This window comes from Lissotriton vulgaris, chromosome 9, assembly GCF_964263255.1.
Source record: "Lissotriton vulgaris chromosome 9, aLisVul1.2, whole genome shotgun sequence".
Lineage (NCBI taxonomy): Eukaryota > Metazoa > Chordata > Amphibia > Caudata > Salamandridae > Lissotriton > Lissotriton vulgaris.
Genome location: NC_141697.1, coordinates 735,666,323 through 735,689,198, shown reverse-complemented (window position 1 = coordinate 735,689,198; position 22,876 = coordinate 735,666,323). Strand labels below are relative to the sequence as shown.

General features: G+C 42.3%; 1 protein-coding gene across 2 annotated transcripts in view; it reads right to left on the bottom strand.

Annotated features, from left to right (window-relative positions):
* ZC3H4 (zinc finger CCCH-type containing 4) overlaps positions 1-22,876 on the bottom strand; it is a 148,966-nt gene that overhangs the window by 94,552 nt on the left and 31,538 nt on the right. For both annotated transcript variants that reach the window (XM_086938483.1, XM_086938484.1), the window contains exons 2-4: positions 10,985-11,216; positions 3,591-3,701; positions 945-1,152 (exon numbers count right to left, since the gene is read on the bottom strand). In XM_086938483.1, coding sequence (XP_086794609.1) covers positions 945-1,152; positions 3,591-3,701; positions 10,985-11,216 — 551 coding nt within the window. The remainder of the gene's footprint in view (positions 1-944; positions 1,153-3,590; positions 3,702-10,984; positions 11,217-22,876) is intronic.

Below are 22,876 nucleotides of genomic sequence, written 5' to 3'. Positions count from 1 at the left end.
ACGCCGCACTAAGTCTGCGTCAAGAGCAATCTCTTATCCAGAATTTGTAGACGTTCCCAAGCTGTGCGTGGTCCAATGCCTAAAGGCATACGAAGACATGACGGCAGAACTTCGTCCTCCGGGCGAAAGACAATTACTCATTGCCTTACGGAAAGCACACGAGGTAGTATCCTCCCCCAACATTGCCAGATGGGTGCGGTGGATCCTGCACGAGGCAGGCATTGATACTAAGCTATTTGGTGCCCATTCGGCTAGAGGAGCCATGGCTTCGAAAGCGGTTTCTTTAGGAGGGCGGTTGATGCATGCGGCGGATTGATCCTCGGAACTGTGAAGTTGTTTTAGTCGTGTGGATTGGCTTACGCTGTTGTGTCTCTTCTGCTAGGGTCTGAGGGTTCGAAACAGGACCAGTAAGATGCTGGTGTGACGAGCGCGAAGAAAGAGGAAGAAGGCACAAGATGGACGCCCTATCCTCATGTTGTGGACATTGTAGAAGGATTAAGGGTGTCCTACTTTCATGGATTGATGGGATTTGTAGTTGTCATGCAGAGCACATGTAATTTTTTCTTGAATAAATGCTTTTTCCCTGGTTTTCGGGATATGTAAGCATTTTGTTTGGTGCTTTTCTGGGCTGCTGTGATTTTGTATTGTAATAAACAGCGAAGAGGGAAAAGCTTAATCCTCGCCTCCGTGTCCTTAATAGAATTGAAACTTACCGTTACTAAGCTAGGCAAATTTCGATTTTGCTGTCAACTTTAGATGTATTTACTTTATCCAAACAACCTCAGAAAATATTTTTGAATGCCCTAGTGATGTAGCGTGGTTGCGAGAATCAACTCTTTCACATTTTCCCACTGTACCCAAACATAGTGCACAGAGTAGTTTAGGTTTACATTATTAATCAGACAAAGAAAAAACAATTACGGTTACAGAACAACAAACAGTACCTCTTCCTCGACTTGTGCCCTCTTTTGCCCTCCGATACTGATTAAGCTCCTTGGTGAAATCATCATAATCGTCCTTATCCATCTGATCATCATCTTCCCCATCATAATGATCATTTTCATACTCATCATACATGTAGCTCTTGTCAATTTTGGAGTAAGCCTTCTTTGGTCCGGGCACATTGTGTGGTGGTGAATACTGTGAATGGGGCTATAACAAAGAAAAATAATTAAGTATTGAGTAATAGTTTATAGAGCTTCTAATTTACCGCCCTTCAGAAAGAAACCTCAGTTAGAAGTCAACAATTCAAAATCTTCTCCAATACAGACCTAGGTCAAAATTCTCTGGAACACAAACTAAAATAACATCGGGCAGCTAATGCCGCCACCTCAGCAGTTGAGGTATTAATTATCATTATGGCAGCAAAGAAGCATTTAACAGGCCATTAAACATTAGAGATCATTTATTCAGTAGCTGGTTAATAATTAAACAATCTATTTTGCAGGATTAAATGTACTTTTTAACAATTCCAGCCCATGAAAAGCAAGTCTTTATGTTCTGTTAAGGTTAATGTATGTGCATTTATGTTTGCAATTTAGAAACGTAGTTTGCTTCTGTCAATTATTAAATATTTAATGAGAAACCTTGACCGGATGATAACTAGGCTCATCCAAGAATTGACATTTTAATGGGTCCTTTCACAAATACATTGATCAGTATGGGAACCATTTGACTTTAAATACTGCTATTTTCCATGAAGTTGTGCAAGTCCTTAACCTTTTCAACGCTGATGACGGAACCGCTCCGTCATCAGCCGCGGTAGCGCTGTGCTGACGACGGAGCGGTTCCGTCATGGCCCGCTCGCCGCGCCTGCGCGGATTCCGCACCTGCGATGGGCGTTCCATTGAGCGGGTGGGGCCATGACGGAACAGCTCCGTCATGAGCACAGCTCAACCGAGGCTGGTGACCGAGCGGTTCCGTCACCAGCATGGGCGCATCGCGCGGCCGCCCTGCCCCCTTAGCGCTGCGGCAAATTAGCCGCCGCAGCGAAGGTGTTAATATGTTGTTTTACAACAAGATAAGATGGACCTTTGGGATAAATTGCTTTATTATGACTAGGAGTATGGTGCTTGCAACTCAAGCTGTGTCTCTGGCAGCACTTTTTTCTGGGTCTCAACCCTTTAACTTGAAATGAGGACACCAGATTCCCTTTCAAAAAAGTTCTGCCTTTTGTCTAAGGGATAAGGTAAGAGACGAAGAAACAACGTTTCAATGATTTTCCCCTTGCACAGAACATAGCTTTGATGCACAAAACTAGCCATGTTACCAGCTGATATAAGAATTGGTAAACCCATCATGAAGAATATGTTTCGTGAAATCATATATTCTATTTCGACCACAACATTAATTAAAAGTGGTTACTGCTGTGGAATTAGGTTCTGAATAGGGGTGGGCGGAATTTGCGTAACCACTTTACGCAAATCTCCATGAAACGGTAAAAAATCTCTGCGAACACGCGAAATTGCTTGTTCGCGATGCTTTTTTACTGTTCGCAATCGCTGTTTGCGGGTTCAGGGGGAAATATCTTGCGAACACGCATGTTGAGAACAAGAACAAGCAAAAAATTTCACGAAGCCGTGGAATGCACAATTTTGGGCAATTTCGCATTCTCCGCGGAACGCGAAATTACCCAAATTCCGCGAGCGGAACGGAATTTACCGCCCAGAGCTAGTTCTGAATGATGCTGCATGCTTGGAACAAAGCAAAATAATCTTAATGTGTGAACCAAACCGGAGCAATTACAAACTATAAATAACTCCTGTCCTTCCTGTACAAAATAAGTTGATCCTGGTATCACTGCTAGTGACCCATTCAGAAAACTTTCTGTTGGAGCTTCTGGACTGGGATGCAATGGTGGGCTGTAGTGAAAGGTCCAGACACACACTGGTGTTTCCATGGAAAAGTCTTGGTAATATGGACTCCAGTTTCTCGGTCAAACAAATATATTACTTTTAAGCACAAATGTAAGTGATGTCTTGTTGGACACCAAAATCCCAAGCAAAGGTTATGTTGGCACAAAAAAAGATGCACTTCAATGATATGCTTTAATCCATGTGCAAGGCAAAAGTGAGGCCCAGCTACGTTCCATCCTCACCTACAAAGCTAGATAATGCAAAAAAAGATTTTTTGTAAGGACTAAAAAATACTACACTCAAAGATGACAGCAACATGAGTGTGGTAAATTTGAAAACAGAGCAATAGAAGAGGCTTGATGTAAAGATAATAAGACACAAGGCACAGCCTCTTAGCCAACAGTGAATTCATTATTGGACAAAATTAGTGACAACACCCTTTCCAGATCACCCTTCATTTTCACAGATTACCTGTGTCAAGGCTTGATATGGCTCAACAAGCGGCAAACACCAAAATCACAGACAAGGGGCACATCTTTCAAAACGCTCACAAAGGTTAGTAGCACTTCCATCATCTAAAAAAAAGCTATCAGTCTTTCACATGCAATTCCTACAGCTAAGATTTCTTTTTTGCCTCGTCAAGATATCTGCAACAAATTAGAAAAATCGTTCACATTTGCAACCAAAATGTACCCCAGTGCAACACCAAATGTCTGTTAAATCAATGTAACTTACCGGTGGGTAGGAAGGACTATATTCTCTGTATTTCCGGCGCACTTTCTCACTGGGACTGAAGTCTGAATCATCACTGTAATCAGAGTAGTCCTCGCTCGAAGATGCATGTCGCTAAATTGCAGAACACAAGGTCAATCCACTAGGTATAACACTCTTTGGCAATGACAATACCAGTGCTGTCAATGTAATTAGATTTTTCCTTTGACATTTTTAAAATGTACATCTTTGTACAGTCAATTGGGATTGAATTGACGTAGTTTACTTTTAACAACTTTTGGTATGTCAAATAAGTTCTATGATTTAAGTCTAATTTGAATTATGAAGAACTGCAAAAACCAGGAGAAGCACTTGAATATTCATAGTTTACATACTTTTTCTATGATTGCGTTCATAACCACTACCGCATGCTACTTAGCCTTCTCATTGTACATACATTATCTGTCAAAAAGTCAATTTCTTATGTTTACAGAGCATGTTTATTTCTTTCTCTTTTAAAGCTTACTACTCTTTGAATCTGACAAACACAATGGATAGATACAAACTAACATTCTGGACTGTGGAAAAACATTATTGCCCAATTCTACAAAATTCCCCAGAGTCATGAGGCATTATAGGTGTTGATGCACTGGCAAATAGCATGACAAGTAAGAATAACATTGGTTTATCCTGTCAATCGGTGATTTAACCCCCTGGTAACACGCTTCCTTGTGCCAAATTAGAATACATGGGTAAACCTGAACATATACATATATATATGTATTGGCCCTAAAGTATCAATTTTCCTGAAACCCCAAGCTGGCTGAAAATGTGCCTTGGCCACTAGATATACACGTTTATATGGAGTGAACATGAACTTTGTAAAGGTGGAAATTTTAATGTAGAAAATGCATCCATCAATATTTGCCTAGCCTACTTGAGTTAATAAAACCTTATTTTAAAAACTATCCCAAATACAAAAAAGCAAACTATAAAACAGTTATTCAAGCATCCCATATCGAAATCCCTTTCACTAAAAATAACTTAGACCTGCAAATCTGATTTAGCCACATTCTAAAATTTACATTAAGAAATAAATCCTCAATTACAACATACAAATGCTGACAAAACTACCAGACTTTGCTGTACACTAACTAAAAAACGGACCTCCGTAAACAAAATCTCATCCTCAAAAAGGCACAATTGAATAACAAACCATAATATTGCTTTGCCAGCAAGCTCCAAAATTATTCCAGCAGGAAGGCCTCAGACAGCCAATATCTCCAAATAATCCAAGCTGCTTAACATCAAAAACAAACTATAATCACAGTATAACTTACATTCGAGTTCTTTCGGATCCTTCATAATGAATTGCTGCAAATCACTGCATTCAGACGAAATGAACATCAGTAATAATATAACATGTTACTTACATTAGGTAAAGCTCTTTCTGTTGACTACTCGAACTGCAGATTTCTCACCTTTAGAATATTACCCCGGACAAGATCCAGATGTTTTTTCGTAGCAGTGCTCTCACACACTGCTAGGGGGATTATGGGGCTCTGCGTTGACTTTGTTACGCCTCGGTAGTGACAAAGTGGAGCCACTTATAAGCGCCATCCCTGTGAACCAACATCACTTTCTTGCTTGACTCGTTCTGTGCTTTTGGACTTCGAGTACACCCCAATTGTCAGTGCCACTATGCAAATGTCTAGTTTGGCTCCTTTTTAGATGTTAAAATGAGATAATTCGACAGAACAAGGAAGTGGGATGGCAATAAGGAATCTGCAGCAAGATAGAGTATTCACCAAAAAGTGCATTACAGAAGGTAAGTAACATGTTTTTCTGATGAATATGTCTAACCACAAAAAACACCAAAGTAATACCTCTTAAAGATGAAGGGCCTATGGAGTGGGCTCAGACCAAGACGTTCTGTAGGACCAAGAAGGTGAAATGTCCTTTCCTCCAGATGTGACTGACAAGGCGCTTTGTGAACGTGTGCATCAACACACATGCTGTGACCTGACAGATTTAAAGGACAGGAACTCCATGTGACAGTGATGTGGTGGCAGCCTTAGTCCTGGTGGAATTGGCTCTCAGACATTCTGAAGGCTGTTGTATGGCTAATGCGCAGTAGATCCTACTGCAGGGGTATATGTACCTCAACAAAGTCCTCTTGTGCACCGCTTTCCCCTTCTTCGCCAAAGAGAACTCTACAAAAAGCTGATTGTACACCTGACGGTCCCTGTAATGATCGTTGTAAAAGCTTTAAGCTTGTTTGGGATCTAAGCAATAGTGCCCCCCTACTCCTACCAGGGCTAAGGGGGGGTGGGACGCTGGAAGAACAACTGATTGCAAAATGTGGAAAGGAGTCACAACTTTTGGAAAGAAGGTGGCACAAGACCACAGCACCAACTTGGTAAAAAGATGGTGTAGGACGGTTGCTCGACAAACTGAAGTGTTCGCCCTGAGGAAAACACTATTTAGAGTCATCCGACACAAAGAACACAGCTGAGATTCATCTCTAAGAGAGAAATCATGAGATTGTCAAGACCAAGTTCAGGGTCTACTATGGCATCACAAACGGGTAAGTAGGGAACTTATGGGTCAAACCTTTAATAATTCACATCACAAGAGGTTATTTAAATAAGGACAGTTGGGCAGGCAAACACAAAAAGGCCAAAAGGACCAATACATATATATAACCTTTTATTGTACCCAAAGCTAAACCTTGATGGGCCAAAGACAAAACAAACAGTAACACATCTGGGAGTTTGAGTTGCAAAGGGTGTGTCTTGTGAACTCTAAAGCTGACCACGAATTTGCCGATGGGTCCAGTGTAGATGGACTTTGTAGAAGGATGCCTAGCAGCAAGGATGACATCCATCATCTCAAGTGGTAGACTGAACGCAGGCAATTGTCACTGCTCATTCTCCATGCATGGAGATGTAGATTGTGCAGGTTCAGGTGCAAAGCCCAGTTCTGCTGCTGCAACAGAAGATGCTTTCAAAGTGGTAACCTGATCGAAGGACAGACACTCATGCCCCGAGGGTCTGGGTAACACATTCTCCACGTCTCATCTAAGCTACTAGGATGACTTAGGCCTGATTGCCCCCAATCATCCTCAGAACTGTGGGCAGGAGGGGCAGAGGCAGGAATGCATACAGGTATCTCGTGTTGAACTCTCAATGAAATGTATCTCCTAGCTAGAGTTTCCCCAGGAACTCCAATGCAAGAAAGATGTGTTCTCAACAGTGGCATAAAGATCAAGGTAGGTTTTCCTCCACTCTTGAAAGATGCCCTCTGCTACAATGGGAGGCAGATGCCATTCATGATAAACTGGGCGCTGCGCTCATTCGCACCAGCATTCAATGATCCAGCCAGGTGGTTTTCAATCAGGGAGATGCCATGAAGCTCCAGTCAACACCAGAAATGAAGCCTCTTCGCACAGGTCCCAAGACTACACCCTGCCTAGATTGTTGCAGTACAACATGGTGGTAGTGTTGTCCGTGAGAACCTGCACCGCCCTCCCCTTGAGGGATGGCAAGAAGTCTGTCAGTGCCAGAACGAACATCCCACAAATTGATATAGAGCCAGGTTTCTACAGACCAGAGTCCACTGATCTCCACTTCCCCCAGATGACCTCCCCAACCCAGCAGTAAGGCATACGTCACCACTGCACTTTCCTCCGAAATCTGGATGGCATACAACAGATTTCCTTGTGCTTGGCCAGTTAAGAGTTTAAATCCCACTGCATAGCCCAGATATGCAATCTTACATAGTGGACAAGCAGGATGCATGAGGCTAAAAGGCCAAGAAGCCTCAGAACTGTTTTAACCAGCTTGCGGGTTTCAGGCTTGGGACAAAATTGAAATATCCAAACTAGCAGATCTTTGGTCGCTGAATCATATGCTATCTTATGAGCAAGCAACAGAAGAGCGTTGGCTCCATAAGTAACACTTTTTTCTATATTTGGAGCACTGGAATTGTTTGAAGACAGGATGTACCTCATTCCAGGCTTTAATCTGATACATCCCAAAGGTACTATGCAGAAGATAACGGAAGAGGGGGTCTCTCGGCTCTTTAAAGCCCTAGTGATAAATGTACCAGACCTATATGCAACCCTGCGAGAGAGGTGCGTCCAATGGCCACAGTTCATTCTTATATATGTCAAGTCACAATCAAATAAGGAAAGCAGATTATTTTCATCAGTCATTTTTGTATCTTCAAGAAACGAACTAAGGATTGAACAGCCCTATATTTTCCTGAGTATTAACTCAATTTGATGTACAACGCATACACGGAGATAGGCTTACACATGCTAGTAATCTTTTTAAATAGACTTCCTTCCACTGCATCAAACCATAAGGAGTCCAGAGAGCAGCTTCATATATTGGGACATGCAGTATTTTGATTTTATGCACCATAGATTGAGTTTGGAATGTGTGTTTTCCCATCTTGTTAATGAATTCCCACAGTTCCCAAATGATTGTTTTTGTCACAGCCCATCTATATGTTCATATAGGTCTCAACGACAACCTATCTTTTATGATGATGATTAGACAGGTAAGTTATGCAAATACATCATGCTTAACATCTGCGTAGCTCCAACTGAATTTCCGTTGCATTTACCAAACATCACAATCTTACCTTCTGTCTGATTAAGACCAGATTTACTTAAAAAGGAATGTCAGTTGTTTTATTTAAAGGCGTAGCCCTATTGGAATATGACTATATAGTATCTTATAGTCAGCATACAAAAAAGCATAAATACACGTTAACAATTCTGGGTGGTTTACGATGCAGATATAAGATAAACAAGTTAAAAGGAAGGGGTGCCAGCAGAAATGCTTTGCTTTCCAACCTTTTTCAGCATCGTTCTGTTTTTCACTACTTGGAAACTCTAGAATTATCTCATTTTTGCATAGATGTTGGTAACTATTGGGCCTTAGCTACTCACTTCCAATTTCATTTAGTATTCTAAGTAGCATACGGTTATATTTAACCATTTTAATTTGTCAGAATAACTGAGAAAATATGTTTTATTTTTTTAGTAATTGCCTTTGGTTAACAAACCATGTTTTGCTACTCTCCTGATAGCATTGATCCGACGATATTTGTTATGGATTGGTGTTTACTTTCTAATAATCATTGATGTTTTCCTTTCTTTATTCTCACGGACTATCACCTCTTTTGAAGGAATTCTGAATGTATAAATTAATGTTCTAGGCGTAAACATTCTCCTATCTAGAGCAACATAATCAGAACTCATTTGACACCTCAATACTGTAATTTCAACATTTTTAATATCTTCCAAGTTCCCTGGTGCATTTCCCTGCAAAAGAGAGTCTCTCTAAAATCATTCATCTTGCATGGGTTTTAGCAAGAACTATGTACTAACCTCAATCATTTGATATTGTGTTACCTAACCTAGGAACAGTTCTTTAATTTTATTATGCACAACACACTTTCATCTTAGATGCCATAACCATGATTTCTTTCAATGGGATAATTTGTACATGCATTTTCTCAAACTGCTAATTTTAGGATGTCATAATAGCGGTAAAACTGTCGCCATTTTAGCATTATGTGCTACTAAGGATTTGGGCTAGTAGCCATAGACCCCTAGGTAAATACAAATGTCTCTCTTTATGCAGGTTTAGCAGGTTCGGAGTGAAAAAGCAAAGAACATTAGTAGTGCTCTAAGATCAGGTTCACTTCTCTTTACTCAATTACTTTTCACGCGTATTATTTGCCTTGTTTTAAGACCCACTGTTTCTAGGTATCAGCGGAAGAAGTTCAGGATTAACTGAAATGTCTGATAGGTCTTTGTATTGTGTCGTTCTTGTGATGAAAGCTTGCTTTTTCATTTTTCTTATTGAACTGCTTAAAAAAAACAAGCACATATTAAGAATTAAGCTAGATATTAATATAAAAGCATACGTATAGAGTCTATTTAATTTGATAGCCATCCCTTCTCCTCTTATAGGCATTTAGCCACAGGTGTAATTACACTATATTTTCTGGTGTAATCAATCAAAAATCTAAATTAACCAAATGCCACTGCAGTTACATTTCCTCATGTGACTTGATTGCATTAGAAGTAAGAATAGTCGTGCAATTATTTGATTCTGACAATGGAGACAGCAAGGGAGCTTCATACAAGTTGTGCAGTGATGCCTGGTTATCCTGTGTTATTACTAAGCAAACACAAGGAGATCTTGTGTTATGACTGCCTTACATAATCTAAACCTCCATGTCACCTTCTGAAAGTGAGTACAAATAATGTTATTGAGACAACAATATGACTTATTTTTAATTGTGAAGTTCATGGAGTGGCTTCTGTTATAGAAATGGCGATTTATTTCAAATCAGTCTTTCGCTAAGTGACTGTGAAGATCCGGGTAACCTCTGCATGTGGAGCTAGGAATCTTCTGGGTGACACTAACAAAATGACACAGAGAGGGATCCATTCAGAAGGCAAAATTTGGAAAGATTAGGAAGTGCAAGAAGCATCAGACTCCCTGTGTTAGCAGCAATCAGGCCCAGGTTGAAACAATGAGTTCAAATCAGAAGCACTCCCCACTGTTCAGTGTATACGGTGACAATCAGTGGGAATCATAAACTTGCAAACATTGGATGGTGGATATGTTGATCGGGCAGAAATACTGAGACAGGTCACTGATACCAAGAGTGTTTGCAGACAGTGATGATTGCAATATCAAATTGGAACTAGGAATGTTGGATCAATATGCCTGTTATACCTATTTTATGGCCAAATGATAAAACCTGTCCCCAGCCACAAAGACCCCTCTCTAGCATGGCATGTGGCTTCATCACATGTTATATCTGGACGGCTTTCATCCCTAGGATCTGACTTGTCTATCAATGTGGGAGATTTCTGGGAGGGGACCCACAGAAAAACCTTCGAGTAACATACAAAATAATACTCACTATATAAATAACACTTTATGCTGCCTACAGCTGCTTCATGCACTCAAAACCCATAAACACAATCTTAAATCAGTGGCCAAGGTTCAATTATCTGGAACCAAATATCACCACGGCACCGTTGGACAATAACGGAATCTCTGCAATCTACAAATCGCTAATAAAGCACACTCTTTACCCACTGATATTAATGTGCATGAAACGGAAAAAGGTTTTTTGCCCACTAGAAAAAGATCATTGGCGGGAAGCCAAAATGGTCCCTAGCTCACTTACAATAGCTCCACATTTTCGGCTGAATCAACTGAAATACTTTCATGGGTTTTACTGTAGCCAATTTCAAGACTAAACATATTGAATATACCCTGCCACTGCACAGGTCAAAATGAAAACATAACAAAAAAATACCAACAGACCATGCCAACTCAAAATGAAAACATAACAAAATGATGCCAAACATTGAAACTTACCTTGTGCTTTGACTTCCGCTTCTTTTTGGATCTTCGCTTCTCTTTTTCTCGTTCCTTTCTCCTTTTTCGCTTCAATCGCCGATGTGATTTCTCATCCTCTGAATCGCTGTTCTGTTTTTCACCCTTTTCATTTTTGTCTTTTTGACTCTTCTCCACGCCTTCAGTCTCTTCCTGGGGAACCTCCTCACCTCCATCATCTTCAAGTTCACCCTCTTCTAATTCCCCATCCTCTCTAGAGGAGCAAGGCACACAAAATGAAACTCACTTCAATAGCTATTAAAAACCATTAAGTGCACAGGGCGACAAAAGCTAGCACTAGCGCAACGTTCACAACTGATGACTACAGCTAAAACAGGTTTATCAAATTTTACAAAGGTACAAACTCTATATTTAAGCTGTAGTCCTGGGTTGTAGGGATGACACTATAATGTAAAACCCAGAAATGTGTACCGAAAGAAGACGAAATTCGAAGAATCGGCAGTAGGTTAGTCCTAAAAAAATTCATTGATGCTTCTCAGTGATACTAGTGAAACTCACATACTAGGCGGCAGAGTAGACTGCACCACCAGAACTGTCCACGGTTATCTTCATGCATGTATTCAGTATGTATACTGTGAAAGTATGTGGCACGAAGTATTTCATTGTCTAATCATACAGTGAATACAAAACAGGTGAAGTAAAACTAATCAACCTGGGGAGAATGAGGAATACACGACGCCAAGGATTGGTGGAAATCTGGGTTCCTAAATGCCTAAACAGTTATTTCTGATGCGAGCAGCGAAATTATGGATTAAAATTGGAGGAAAATAAATAAAGAATACTATCAGGGGTGAAGCCTGTATGTTTAAACTGTTAGCTAAACATCACATTCCATTCTTTAAAGATATTACCAGGAAAATAAATAATGTTTCTTAAATTTAGAAGGAAGTATGTTTCATCTGTGCAGTCTTTTCGGCCAATAAGCAGAACAAACTGAAATATTTGCCTGACAAAGAAAATAATATATGTATAGTTCAATATAGAATGCTGGAAGCTGAATATACAGTGGGTATACTAGTCTGTCATATTTCCTGCACGTGAAGGTGGACCTGTGTTCTTTTCTTTTTCAAATTGGTTCTAATGACATCGAGATACGGGCCACTCTACAGAGGCAGAAAACTAAACTATTGACTGTTATTAAAGCTCTGAGAAACTCCACCGTGTCCCAAAGACACCCAGTGATCCCTGGAATGGAAAACATAGGGGTTATAACACCAAGCATTGGCAAAGACTATAAGTCTGACTTGTAAGTGAAACTGCTTCTTCCATTCATGTTTGGGTGGTAGTTTGGATGGAGAGAACACGTCTGAAGATGATTCTATTATTCAATGCATGGGTTAATGGCTGAAATAGTTAAGTGAATACATAGGTGGATGACGGGAAAAGGCAATATGTGGGGGGCAAGGGTGGGGAGACCCAGGCAGTGACTGTTGGAGTGTAGGACAAGGCGCAACCTATTTGGTAGGAGTAGTAAACAGGTGAGTGATAGATGCATTAATGAGCGCATTGATAAATGGCTAAGTTAATGTGTAAGTGAATGAAGGATGGCAGTCTGTGGGGAGAAAGCAGTGGGTGAAGCAGTCTGACAGAAGGTGGAGTATATGGAAAGAGGCATTCAGCAGGTGAGTGATTACATGGACGGATGAGTAAATTCAATGAATGGATGGGTGACTGCTTGAATGGATGGTTAGATTAGCGGGTGAGTGCAATAATTGATGAAGAGTGCAGGGTCATCGGTGTGTGAGGCAAGTCCGGTGCACAGTAAGCTGTGACTGTGCAAAAATGTAGTGTATGGGGTTTATGACGTACAAGCACCGAATGGATGAGTGTGCAAGGTTTGAAGCGAAACTGCAGCAGTGGATGGTCGGACGGAGAGTGAGTGCATGGTCAATGTATGGATGAGGGGGTAAATGGAAGGATTGAGCAGCAAGGGAGGTGTGTGATGGCATAGGCATAATGTGAGGCTCAGAAGCAGGGTAACGTGGCAGGGATTGTAATTCACAGGGAAAGTAAGGGGAAGTGTGGTGGACAGATAGGGCTGTTGAACTTAAAGCCCGATGGTCTGGTATGTCCCACAACTTGAATCCCAGGTATTTCTGACTCCAGTGTTGTTGGTGTATCTACTGCCTGCTCTCTACAGAGGATCAAAGAACCAGCTCTATCTGACAAGACAGTCTTTGCCAGTCAGAGCATCTTGCTTTTGCGCAGTTCGACATCAGTTGTATATCACAGCTCTGCAGCCTGAAGGCAAATACCCTGTGGCTGAAAGTCCACCATTCCTGCCCCCCCCCCCCGCCTTTCTTCACTGCATCTCCGAATGCTGAAAAATGCCGCTGTTTTAGGGGAGCGGTTAGGGTTCTATTTTTACATACAAGCTCATGGGCGTCCAACCGAATCTAGCCATATGGGTAAACCCATCTCTTGAGAACAGATCACGAGGGTAGAGTTACATACCATAGCCCAAGCTCACCTACCTGTTGCATTTAGCTGTGTAACAGCTGGTATGTGCAAAGATACGTAGTCTCATGTGAATTGTATGAAACTACAGAGGCCATTTTAAACTGGGATGCTTGTCAACATAGTGATTTGGAATGCATGAGGATCAGGAAATCCGTCGAGATGTGCACGAGGCTTTGTTGATTATTTTGAGTTTGGCACCATGTTTTGTGTTTTATATGGGCCACGTTGCAGTGGTTTTGTTTTGTTTTCTTAGACAATTGTAGTATCTTCTACCAGTTGAAAAGTACCCTAATAGAAGAAAAGGCACTAACTCTGCCAACTAATTCAACGGAAGGCTTTGCCCTGTCTTACTAGTTTCTAAGAAAGCCCCCAGCTTGGCAAGGCATTCAGCTCCAGATATAAACCAAGTAGCCCGGTTAGCAAATCCCTCTTAACATCTACGATGTCCTCTGCAACTTAAAATTCACATTGCGATGATCTTAGGTGAGAGGATGCCCCTCCCAATCCAATGAGGCTCGGCGGGCGGCAGTTTTAATAATCACTGCTGTACGTTTTTTTCTGTGCTAGGCTAGAACACTGCCACCCAAGAACTCCTTGCAGTGCTTTGGTCTGATCAAAAATGAGAATGACACGCAACGAAAATAAATGAAGTCTCTTTGCAGCTCCAATCAACACAGTCCTCTGGAGTCATCAGCTGCAGTGAAAGGGATTCCTTTGCTAATTACCTAAGGAAATGTAAACAACCACACAATGCTTTGGGGTGATCCAAATCATGCAAGACACTTTATTCAAGCAATGACTGAAGGGGTTGACCAAGACAAACCAATGATTAAAGGGGGAGGTTTATTTATTTACTTTGAATTTATAGAGCACGCGGCTACCTCCCACGGAGGTATCCCATCGCTAAGGCAGCAGATTCACACAGAGGTACATGAGAAGAACTAACTACGGTTGAAGAGCAGGTTTTTAAAACTTTCCAGAAGGCTGAATCTGGTCCCCATACCCTTTTCTGAGTATTTATCATGGTAAGAGGTTTTGGCTATGCCAGACCAAAGGAAAAAAACAATCTTTGGCAAAGCCGATAGTTATCAACTTTGAGTCCCATTGGCTTTGTCAATCGTTTTAAACAAGCTGTATAGCATAATCGATGCTGTGTAGCAAAAAAAAAAGAGGAATAGAAAAACAAAAGCCTATGCATCCAGCCATGTCATTTTGTAGGCACAGACACCAAGCATGCGCACACCTACAAAATGGCATGTGTGTTTTTTGTCGGCCCACGTAGGATCAGTAAACAAAAAGAAAAATAAGCTGCACTGGTGGGGTAAAACAATAGGTGATAGGGTGAGTAGAATCATAGAGTACTGGGGAACAACAGGAGGACAGGGAGTGAAGAAACACAAGGAACATGGGTGGGAGAAAGAAACATGGAGGGCAAGGATGGGAAGTTAGAACACAGGTGGACAGGAAAGAGAGGAGGAGGAAATGGATGAGAGAAAGCACAATAAGGAGTTGAGGGGGGAAGAAGCACAATGCGAAAAAGCAACGCTGGGGATAAGCACACGAGGCATCATGAAGGAGGGCTGAGGAGAAGTACACTGGCAGCGAAAGAGAAGTACACAGGCAGCGAAAGAGCAACACAAGTGAGCGTGGGGGAGAATTACACATGGGAGACAGCTGGAATACACATGCACTCTTGTAGAGTGCATTAACAAACAGAAAAGAGTACTGCATAAAAAAAAGGGTGCCATGACGAGCCATACGTAATTCGGCAATGCTCTAGAGACAGGACAAGAACAAGAAGAGGCAGGACAAGCACAAGAAGAGGTAGGCAAGCCCATACACGCTAACTAGTAAGAAGCAAGTGAATAAGAGTGACAGTGGAGCAACCAACAGTAAGCAATGGGCATGCTCTAAGTCCACTGTATGCAATCTATACATATCGCAACCGACAGCGCACGCACTGTCTAGTAGGCAAGACCTAAAAAAGAATAGAAGACCACTAGCAAGAAAACCAAGACATGTGAGTTACCTCTGTTTTCAATGAGTTCTCAGTATGCTGGCTTAGAACTATAACGAAAATATGCTAGACATTTGAGAAACATCATTACTTTTTGCTTTTACAAGGTGTTCTTCTTTGGAGATCAGCGAGGTTACATGCCCACAAAAAAAGCTGTCCCAAGAAGGCCTGTAGAGTCAACAATGAGTGAACTAACTTTCTGCAGTTTACCTAAGGCACTCTCCCTCCCTACAGCCTGTTTCGCTACGGTATGTGAGGCTGTGGTGTCCGGGAATCTTTCTTCACTCGGCTGCCAGCTCCAAGGACAATGGTCAAATCAACACTGGTCAGTCCCTAGGAGAGAGCCAACCCGGTTATGCTGTGGTGTTCATCGACGATTCCCTTAACAATCTGAACAGTAAAAGGACATTCCTATGAGCAAATGTATCTCATCGGGTACATTTGCCTGGCTCCAATAGCCACACAGAATGGATCCCCGATCGACATCTACTTCAAACCCTGGGCCCAGACATAAGTTCGTGACTTCATCTCTGCTTCAGACAATGTAAGCATGACAAAAGTAAAGACAAACGCACATAAAACTCTGATGGATTACACAATCAATGCACTCCGCACCTAAGCAGCATGCGCTGCTACAAGATAAAAATTGCTTCTGTGTCCCTTCAGGTAAATCTGTGATTGAGTAGCGCCCTTTAAGGGCAATCCTCATATCCCCATTTGAAAAAGTAAAGTATTTAACTGTTACTGCTGTCACCTGAATATTGAGCATAAGTGTGAACAAATGTCTTAGTAATTTTTAATGATACAACACTGACATGATATTAATAGTCTTCTTATTTGCTAACGTTGTCTGATATTCTGAACGTTTATATCCCCCTTGATCAGTCATTCTTGACTCTTTCAGGGTAGAACTTGGCCCTTTCTGCAGGGTCATCCCCAGACTTTTTGTCTTCACTCCTCCATTTTGCTGAATTTATTTTTGTAGGCTATAGGACTCTGTGCACTTTACCACCTAACCAAAGCAGAAGGGCTTGTACTTTCTCCTTAAAACTTGGTCAAATTGGCTTATACCCAATTAGCATATTAATTTTGATTGCAAGTCCCTAATACAGTGGACCTACCTGGGCCCAGGGCTTGTAAATTAAATGCTACTAGTTGGCCTGCTGCACTGACTGGGCCACCCACTTAAGTAGCACTTTTGACGTGTCTCAGGCCTGTCACTGCAGCCAGTGTGTGGGCAGCTTTAAATTGTCATGTTGACCTGGCAAAGTGAACCCTTTGCCAGTCCCAAACCTTCCTTTTTAATACATATAAGATATGTCCGGGACTTTCTGAATGAATGAGGTCATCCTAACTTTTATAATGAACCCACCACTACGAGAGCGATATCTAGAAAAGAGTTAAAAAGAGATTGTATGGCACTACTAGACTAACAAAGAATATCTAAAGAACTAGCAAAGCCCACAGTAGCGCATCACCAGCTAATAATGATAACATATAGTATGCAACTCTACCTCATACTTGTACCGAGCCAATATGAAAGATTACTGCTAGCGAGATTTAGATTAAATATTTTCCATCGTCTAATATGTTTCCCAAAAATGAAGGAATGGACGCGAGAGATGCAATTGTGCCCTTGTGACGACATTTCAGAGCAGTCTACAATCCATACTGTATTCTTTTGTAAATTTTATGATTTACTAAGAAAAAAATGGCTGTTACCAATTCTAAAGAAATTAGATTTTAAAAGATGCAGACCGGCGTTTTTTGCATTGCAATTTTTAAACAATGAATTTGTTATATGGTGTTTGATACATTTTTTGAAAAATGTGGTAAAATGTAGGAAATCCATTACAATATGATTGAGTATGAATTTCAAAATAGCTGAAATTTTCAGAGCAAAATGTGATTCCTTTTTAAACTGTGTATATTAATTAATTATTTGATAAGTGCTTTTATGATTCTCGTTTGAAGAAATCGAATAAAGCTTTTAAACAAACAAACAATACATGTGTTAGCCCTAGAGTAGACCCTGGACAGGGTTCTGTGTATTTAAAAAAATTGGACATGTACTTTTAAGTTTTACATGCCCTGGTAATGAAAAGCCCTTACACTCATTTTTAGGTCTCACCTATTCCACCCCGTAGGGATGATGGGAGAGATTTATAGTAAGCGTTCCGAAAAGTCTACCTAGCTGCGGATCGCGTACAGTTCATGTGAGCCAGGCGCGTGCCCGGGTATTCGCTCCCCCTACCCCTCCCACAAAGCAAGACAAGAACATCAAAGCGGCCGCTCTGATTCCATTTGCCACCAGCCACTTCACGCGCTTCGCAGGTCATAACCAGGACCATCTGCTTGTGAATCGGAAAGCTGGCATGGTTGCCCAGCCCCCCTCCCAGCGCGTGTGCTTTTCACCCCATTCCTTCACTCTGTTTTCCTAACCCCTCCCTGCTCAGCTTTCTTCTCTCTTTCTCCCCGTCTTCGCATCCCTCCTTTCTCCCTGCAGCTTCCCTTCGCACCCCCGTCCTTTTCACCCACTCTCTGACTTTCCTTCGACAATTCGCGCTCCCCGCCCGCCTTTCTGCTCTCGTTTTCCACCCATAGCCTCTCCACCCTCTCTAGCTTCTGCCTCCTTATGTCTGATAGTTCCATAAGTTCTCTCCTTACGCCCTGCTTTTCTGATTCACTTAGAGGGAACAACACTGTGGTTTGAGGCGTTGAATGTAAAAAGTTAATATTCGTATTGCCGCATTTTTCTCCCACCCCAATCCCTTGTCCCTTTCTTATATTCTCTCCTTTGCACTGCCCCATCTCTACCCACGCCCAACCCTATTCCATCCATACATTCTTTCGTATTCCCCTCTTTTCTCTATACCCACACACTTCATTCATTCTCTCATTCTCCCTCCTACGCCTCACCACCCTTACTTCGTCCCCTGTCTTTCTCCTCTTCTTTCCAATATGTCCCTCCCTCTCTCCTCGCCCGCTCTCTGACCTTGCTCCTTTCTCCTATCATATTTCCCTTCTGTTCTCTTGCCTTTCACTGGGATTCATATGAGAACACACCCCACAAAAAGGTGTTTGTGTGTAGTCGATCACACTGAGGTAGGAGGGGCGACACCGCTCTCCAAAGGTTACAGTAAATATCGCCACTTTGAGGTGAATGCATTATGGATTGGAAAAAGCTTGGCGCCCCTCCGAGGCGCGTGAAACCTGACTGTCTCCCCTTCGCCTGGCCTGATACTGTGCTTGTCACCGCTGCCCTGCTCTTGATTATTTCTTTCTTTTATCGGTTCTCTCAGCCCCACCTTGCTGTATTGCCTTTCTTCCTCACACGCACACAAACACCTCTCCTTATCTCGCGGCCCCTCCCTACCCCCCCACCTGTCTCTTGCTGGTAATCCCAGGGTTAAACTATCCTGAGTCAGTAATCACCTTTGATATAATCTGCCCTCAGAGAGGTGCTGTAATGCACCATGTTGCATCAGCTGGCCCCTCCCGGGCCCAACCCTAAGCAGTTTGGAAAAGCAAATTGTCTTATCAATCTGGTGGTTCACGGGCAGGGTGCGTGCATGTGTGAGTGGTGGGGGTCGCCTGCTACACGACAGGTTACAGAGAGCGTTGTTAGACAGCGTGCATGTGTGTGTAACAGTGTGTTTACATCTCTGTAGAACTGTTGGCAACGTGACTAGTCTGTCTAAATCTGTGGTGGCACATGTTTTTAACATAGGAATTAAAGCAATTTTAATAGGATAGCTGTGTACCCAACTGTCTTTGTTGTGGCACCCATGTGGGTGCATCTCCATGTGAATACATACGTCTGTGTCTAACTATGTGCCCATAAGTATGTTTCCCTGCCTAACTTTTTGTGTGTGCGTTTATGTATAATTGTGTATCTTCGAGAGTGTTTGTTTTCAGGTATCTGTGTTTTAGTCGGTTGACCTCAGTAGATGTGTGTGTGGTGTTCGTGTTTTTATTTATTATTTAGTCTGTGATATGTGACTGTATGAATGTTTGTGGTCTTGTGCTTATCAATCTATCTTCATACTTAGTCTGTTTGAGTTGTGGTGAGTTGATGTGATTTTGCCTTCTCTTGACACATAATTTACTTAGGCCTGCAGTATAATTCCAGTGGCCCTGGTCTTAGCCTTTGTACGTTATTGTGTGAGTATGCAAGTATACTTTAATGTGTCTATTGTAGTGTCGATCTGTCTGAGGTATGGTGGCATGTTAGAGTTGTATTCCAGTAACAGTCGGTGGTGTGTTGCTGCAAATATGTCAGTATGCGCAGCCCCGTTTTTTTCTGTCTGAGCTAGGACTCGCAAGTGTGTGTGTGTAAGTCCACATGACTGTCTTTTTGGGTGTATCCCCATGTCTCTTTTTTGTTGGTTATATTGTTTTACTTGATGTGTGTGTCAGTTTACCTCATCTCTATGTTTGGATTGTCGTAAACTCATAAACGTGTGTTTATTGGTGAGTGTTTTTGTGCAGCTGTGTGTGAGTTTGTCTCTTCCTGTGTTGGTCTATCAGGGCTGTCATGCGTGTCTGTATGTTTGAGATGTAGCATGTAGGTTTAGCTCTGTTTCTTAGTTGTGCCCTCACTCTACCACTCTACTGCCCTCACTCTACCACTCTAACGCCCTCACTCTACTGCTCTACCGCCCTCACTCTACTGCCCTCATTCTACCACTCTAACGCCCTCACTCACTCTATCGCCCTCACTCACTCTATCGCCTCCACTCACTCTATCGCCTCCACTCACTCTATCGCCCTCCCTCACTCTATCGCCCTCCCTATCGCCCTCCCTCACTCTATCCATCGCCCTCCCTCTATCTATCTATCGCCCTCCCTCTATCTATCTATTGCCCTCCCTCTATCTATCTCCCTCCCTCTATCTATCGCCCTCCCTCTATCTATCGCCCTCCCTCTATCTATCACCCTCCCTCTATCTATCGCCCGCCCTCTATCTATTGCCCTCCCTCTATCTATCGCCCTCCCTCCCTCTATCTATCGTCCTCCCTCTATCTATCGTCCTCCCTCTATCTATCGTCCTCCCTCTATCTATCGCCCTCCCTCTATCTATCTATCGCCCTCTATCTATCTATCGCACTCACTCTATCTACCTATCGCACTCACTCTATCTAACGCATCACCACAGCATCACTCAGCACCACCACAGCATCACTCAGGGGCACAACAACATCACTATGCACTACCACAGCATCATTGAACGCCACAGCATCACTCGTAGCCACCACAACATCACTCAGCGCCACCACAGCATCAATCTGTGCAACCATTCAACAACAACTGGTTCAAATATGTTCTCTCAATGTTTCAAGCTTTATTACAAATGTCACAAAAAAAATTTAATATTTCACTTCTGTTCTTGGATTTTCGTCACAATAAAATACACTGAACATAATCTTCACAAAAGTTATTTACAAAAGTTTAAGCTATTGCCATTATAAATTACAATAACTTTTATTTGAGTATTAATTATTTTAAAAAATTAAAAGCCATTGTTATTTGTAATATCAATACATCTAAGTCACGTAAATACAACACATACTGCATTACAAATGCTATAGGTGTCACATTTGCGAAAGTTACAACTATTGGAATTGTAAATGACAAAGCTATTAATTTAGCTATTTTCAAAACCAACACATAAACAAAAAAAATTGTCATTTACAATACCAATAGCTCAAACTTTCCTAATGTGAGACCTTTGCATTGCAAATGCTTGTTAACTACTGCAAGGTCCACCTCTTACGTGGGATAAAAAAAGAATTACCTTATTACATTTTATAGGTGTCATTTTCAAATGGGAACAGGTATTCCCTTCATGTTTGGTGTCTCTGGAATCGCAATTTAAAATCCTAGCTAATGACGAAGTCAGATTTTAAATTATAATTATGAAAATTACACTTATATAAAGTTGGCATTTTCTTCCTTAGCCAATTGGATCCTGCAGCCTCCCTCTGGGTCACACGTGTGAGTGACAGTTGGGCTTTGCATATTCCCCTACACAGCCACACACAATGGGGAGCTTAGGTGTGACTAGGTGGGCCATCACTAGCAGGATGGGAGGGAGGAGCTGGACCCCACTTCCACTTGAATAGGCAGTGTCCTGTTTCAACACAAAGGGCTGCATACCCCTTGTAGTTAGTCTGAAGCCAGGGCCTGGAAGGCAGTGCACCTTTGCACTTCAAAGGCAAGCCTCTAGAAGCTTCTCCTCACTTCAAAGGTAACGCTGTGTATAAATAATGGACCTCAGACACCAACTCTTCAATACACCTCTGGACTTGTGGATACTCTGCCAGGAAGAAGGACTGCCGTGCTGCTGAAAGGACTGCCACTCTACTGGACTGCTGCTCTGAAGGAAAAACTGCCCTCTTGCCTTGGTGAGAAGGACTGGACCAGCATCTTTTGATCTCAGAACCCAGGGTGACTTCAAGGGGTAGTTAGCTGGCCTCCTAATCTGAAGCTTCAAGGACATAACAGGCTTCCAACAACCTTGCACCTGCATTTATACTCTACCATCTGTGAGTCTACTCTGCCAAAAGGTGCTATCCCAGTCCTGAACTTCTGGAAGTGGGCGTAAGGTGCTTTGCTAGCCTCTGTGGTACCTGCGAACTGCTGAAGCACCTCTGCTGCGAAGCACAAACCTGAGCGGAACCGAAGCATCTCCCCTGCTGCATGGATTGGACCCATCACTCAGCAGTTCACAACACATTTGCAACCACCACTGCCCGATGCATCCTCGGTGCAGCCCCTTACATGCCTCGTCGATGGCAGCCTCAACGATGACGCCGGACTCCAGATCGCAGCCCTTTGGAACCAGTGCATCACACAACTGTGCGCCGCATCCTTGATGCCGGACTTCACATCGCAAATCTTCTCGACAACAATGCACCAGAAGCCACATCAAAAACAATCCTCAATAACAACGCAGGCCCTTGGGTCGCAGTGTCGCCACATCTCAAAACCGAAGCATCGCATTGGTTGCGCAACGCTTCTTCGGCGCAGATCCTCACAACGATCTGCATTGCACGATTTAAGGTATTGTGTTCAGCAGGCCTAAATGGGTCCCTGTAGCCGGCCCGCACTCCATCGTGGTCGGCCTGAACTTGTGATTTTGTCCTGGTTCGGGGCAACAAGATATCCACAGTTGCCGTTGTGTGCTTTTTGGTGCTATTTTCACTAAAATCTCGTAAATTGAATAGCTCTAGTTCTACCAATTGAATTTGTGTTGCTTTGGTCATGTTTTACTAAAGAAACTTCTATTTTTATGACTTGGTGTGTGATCCTTTTTGTGTGGTGTTTCACTTTATTACTGTTTGAAGTGTTATACACAATGCCTTTAAGTTAAA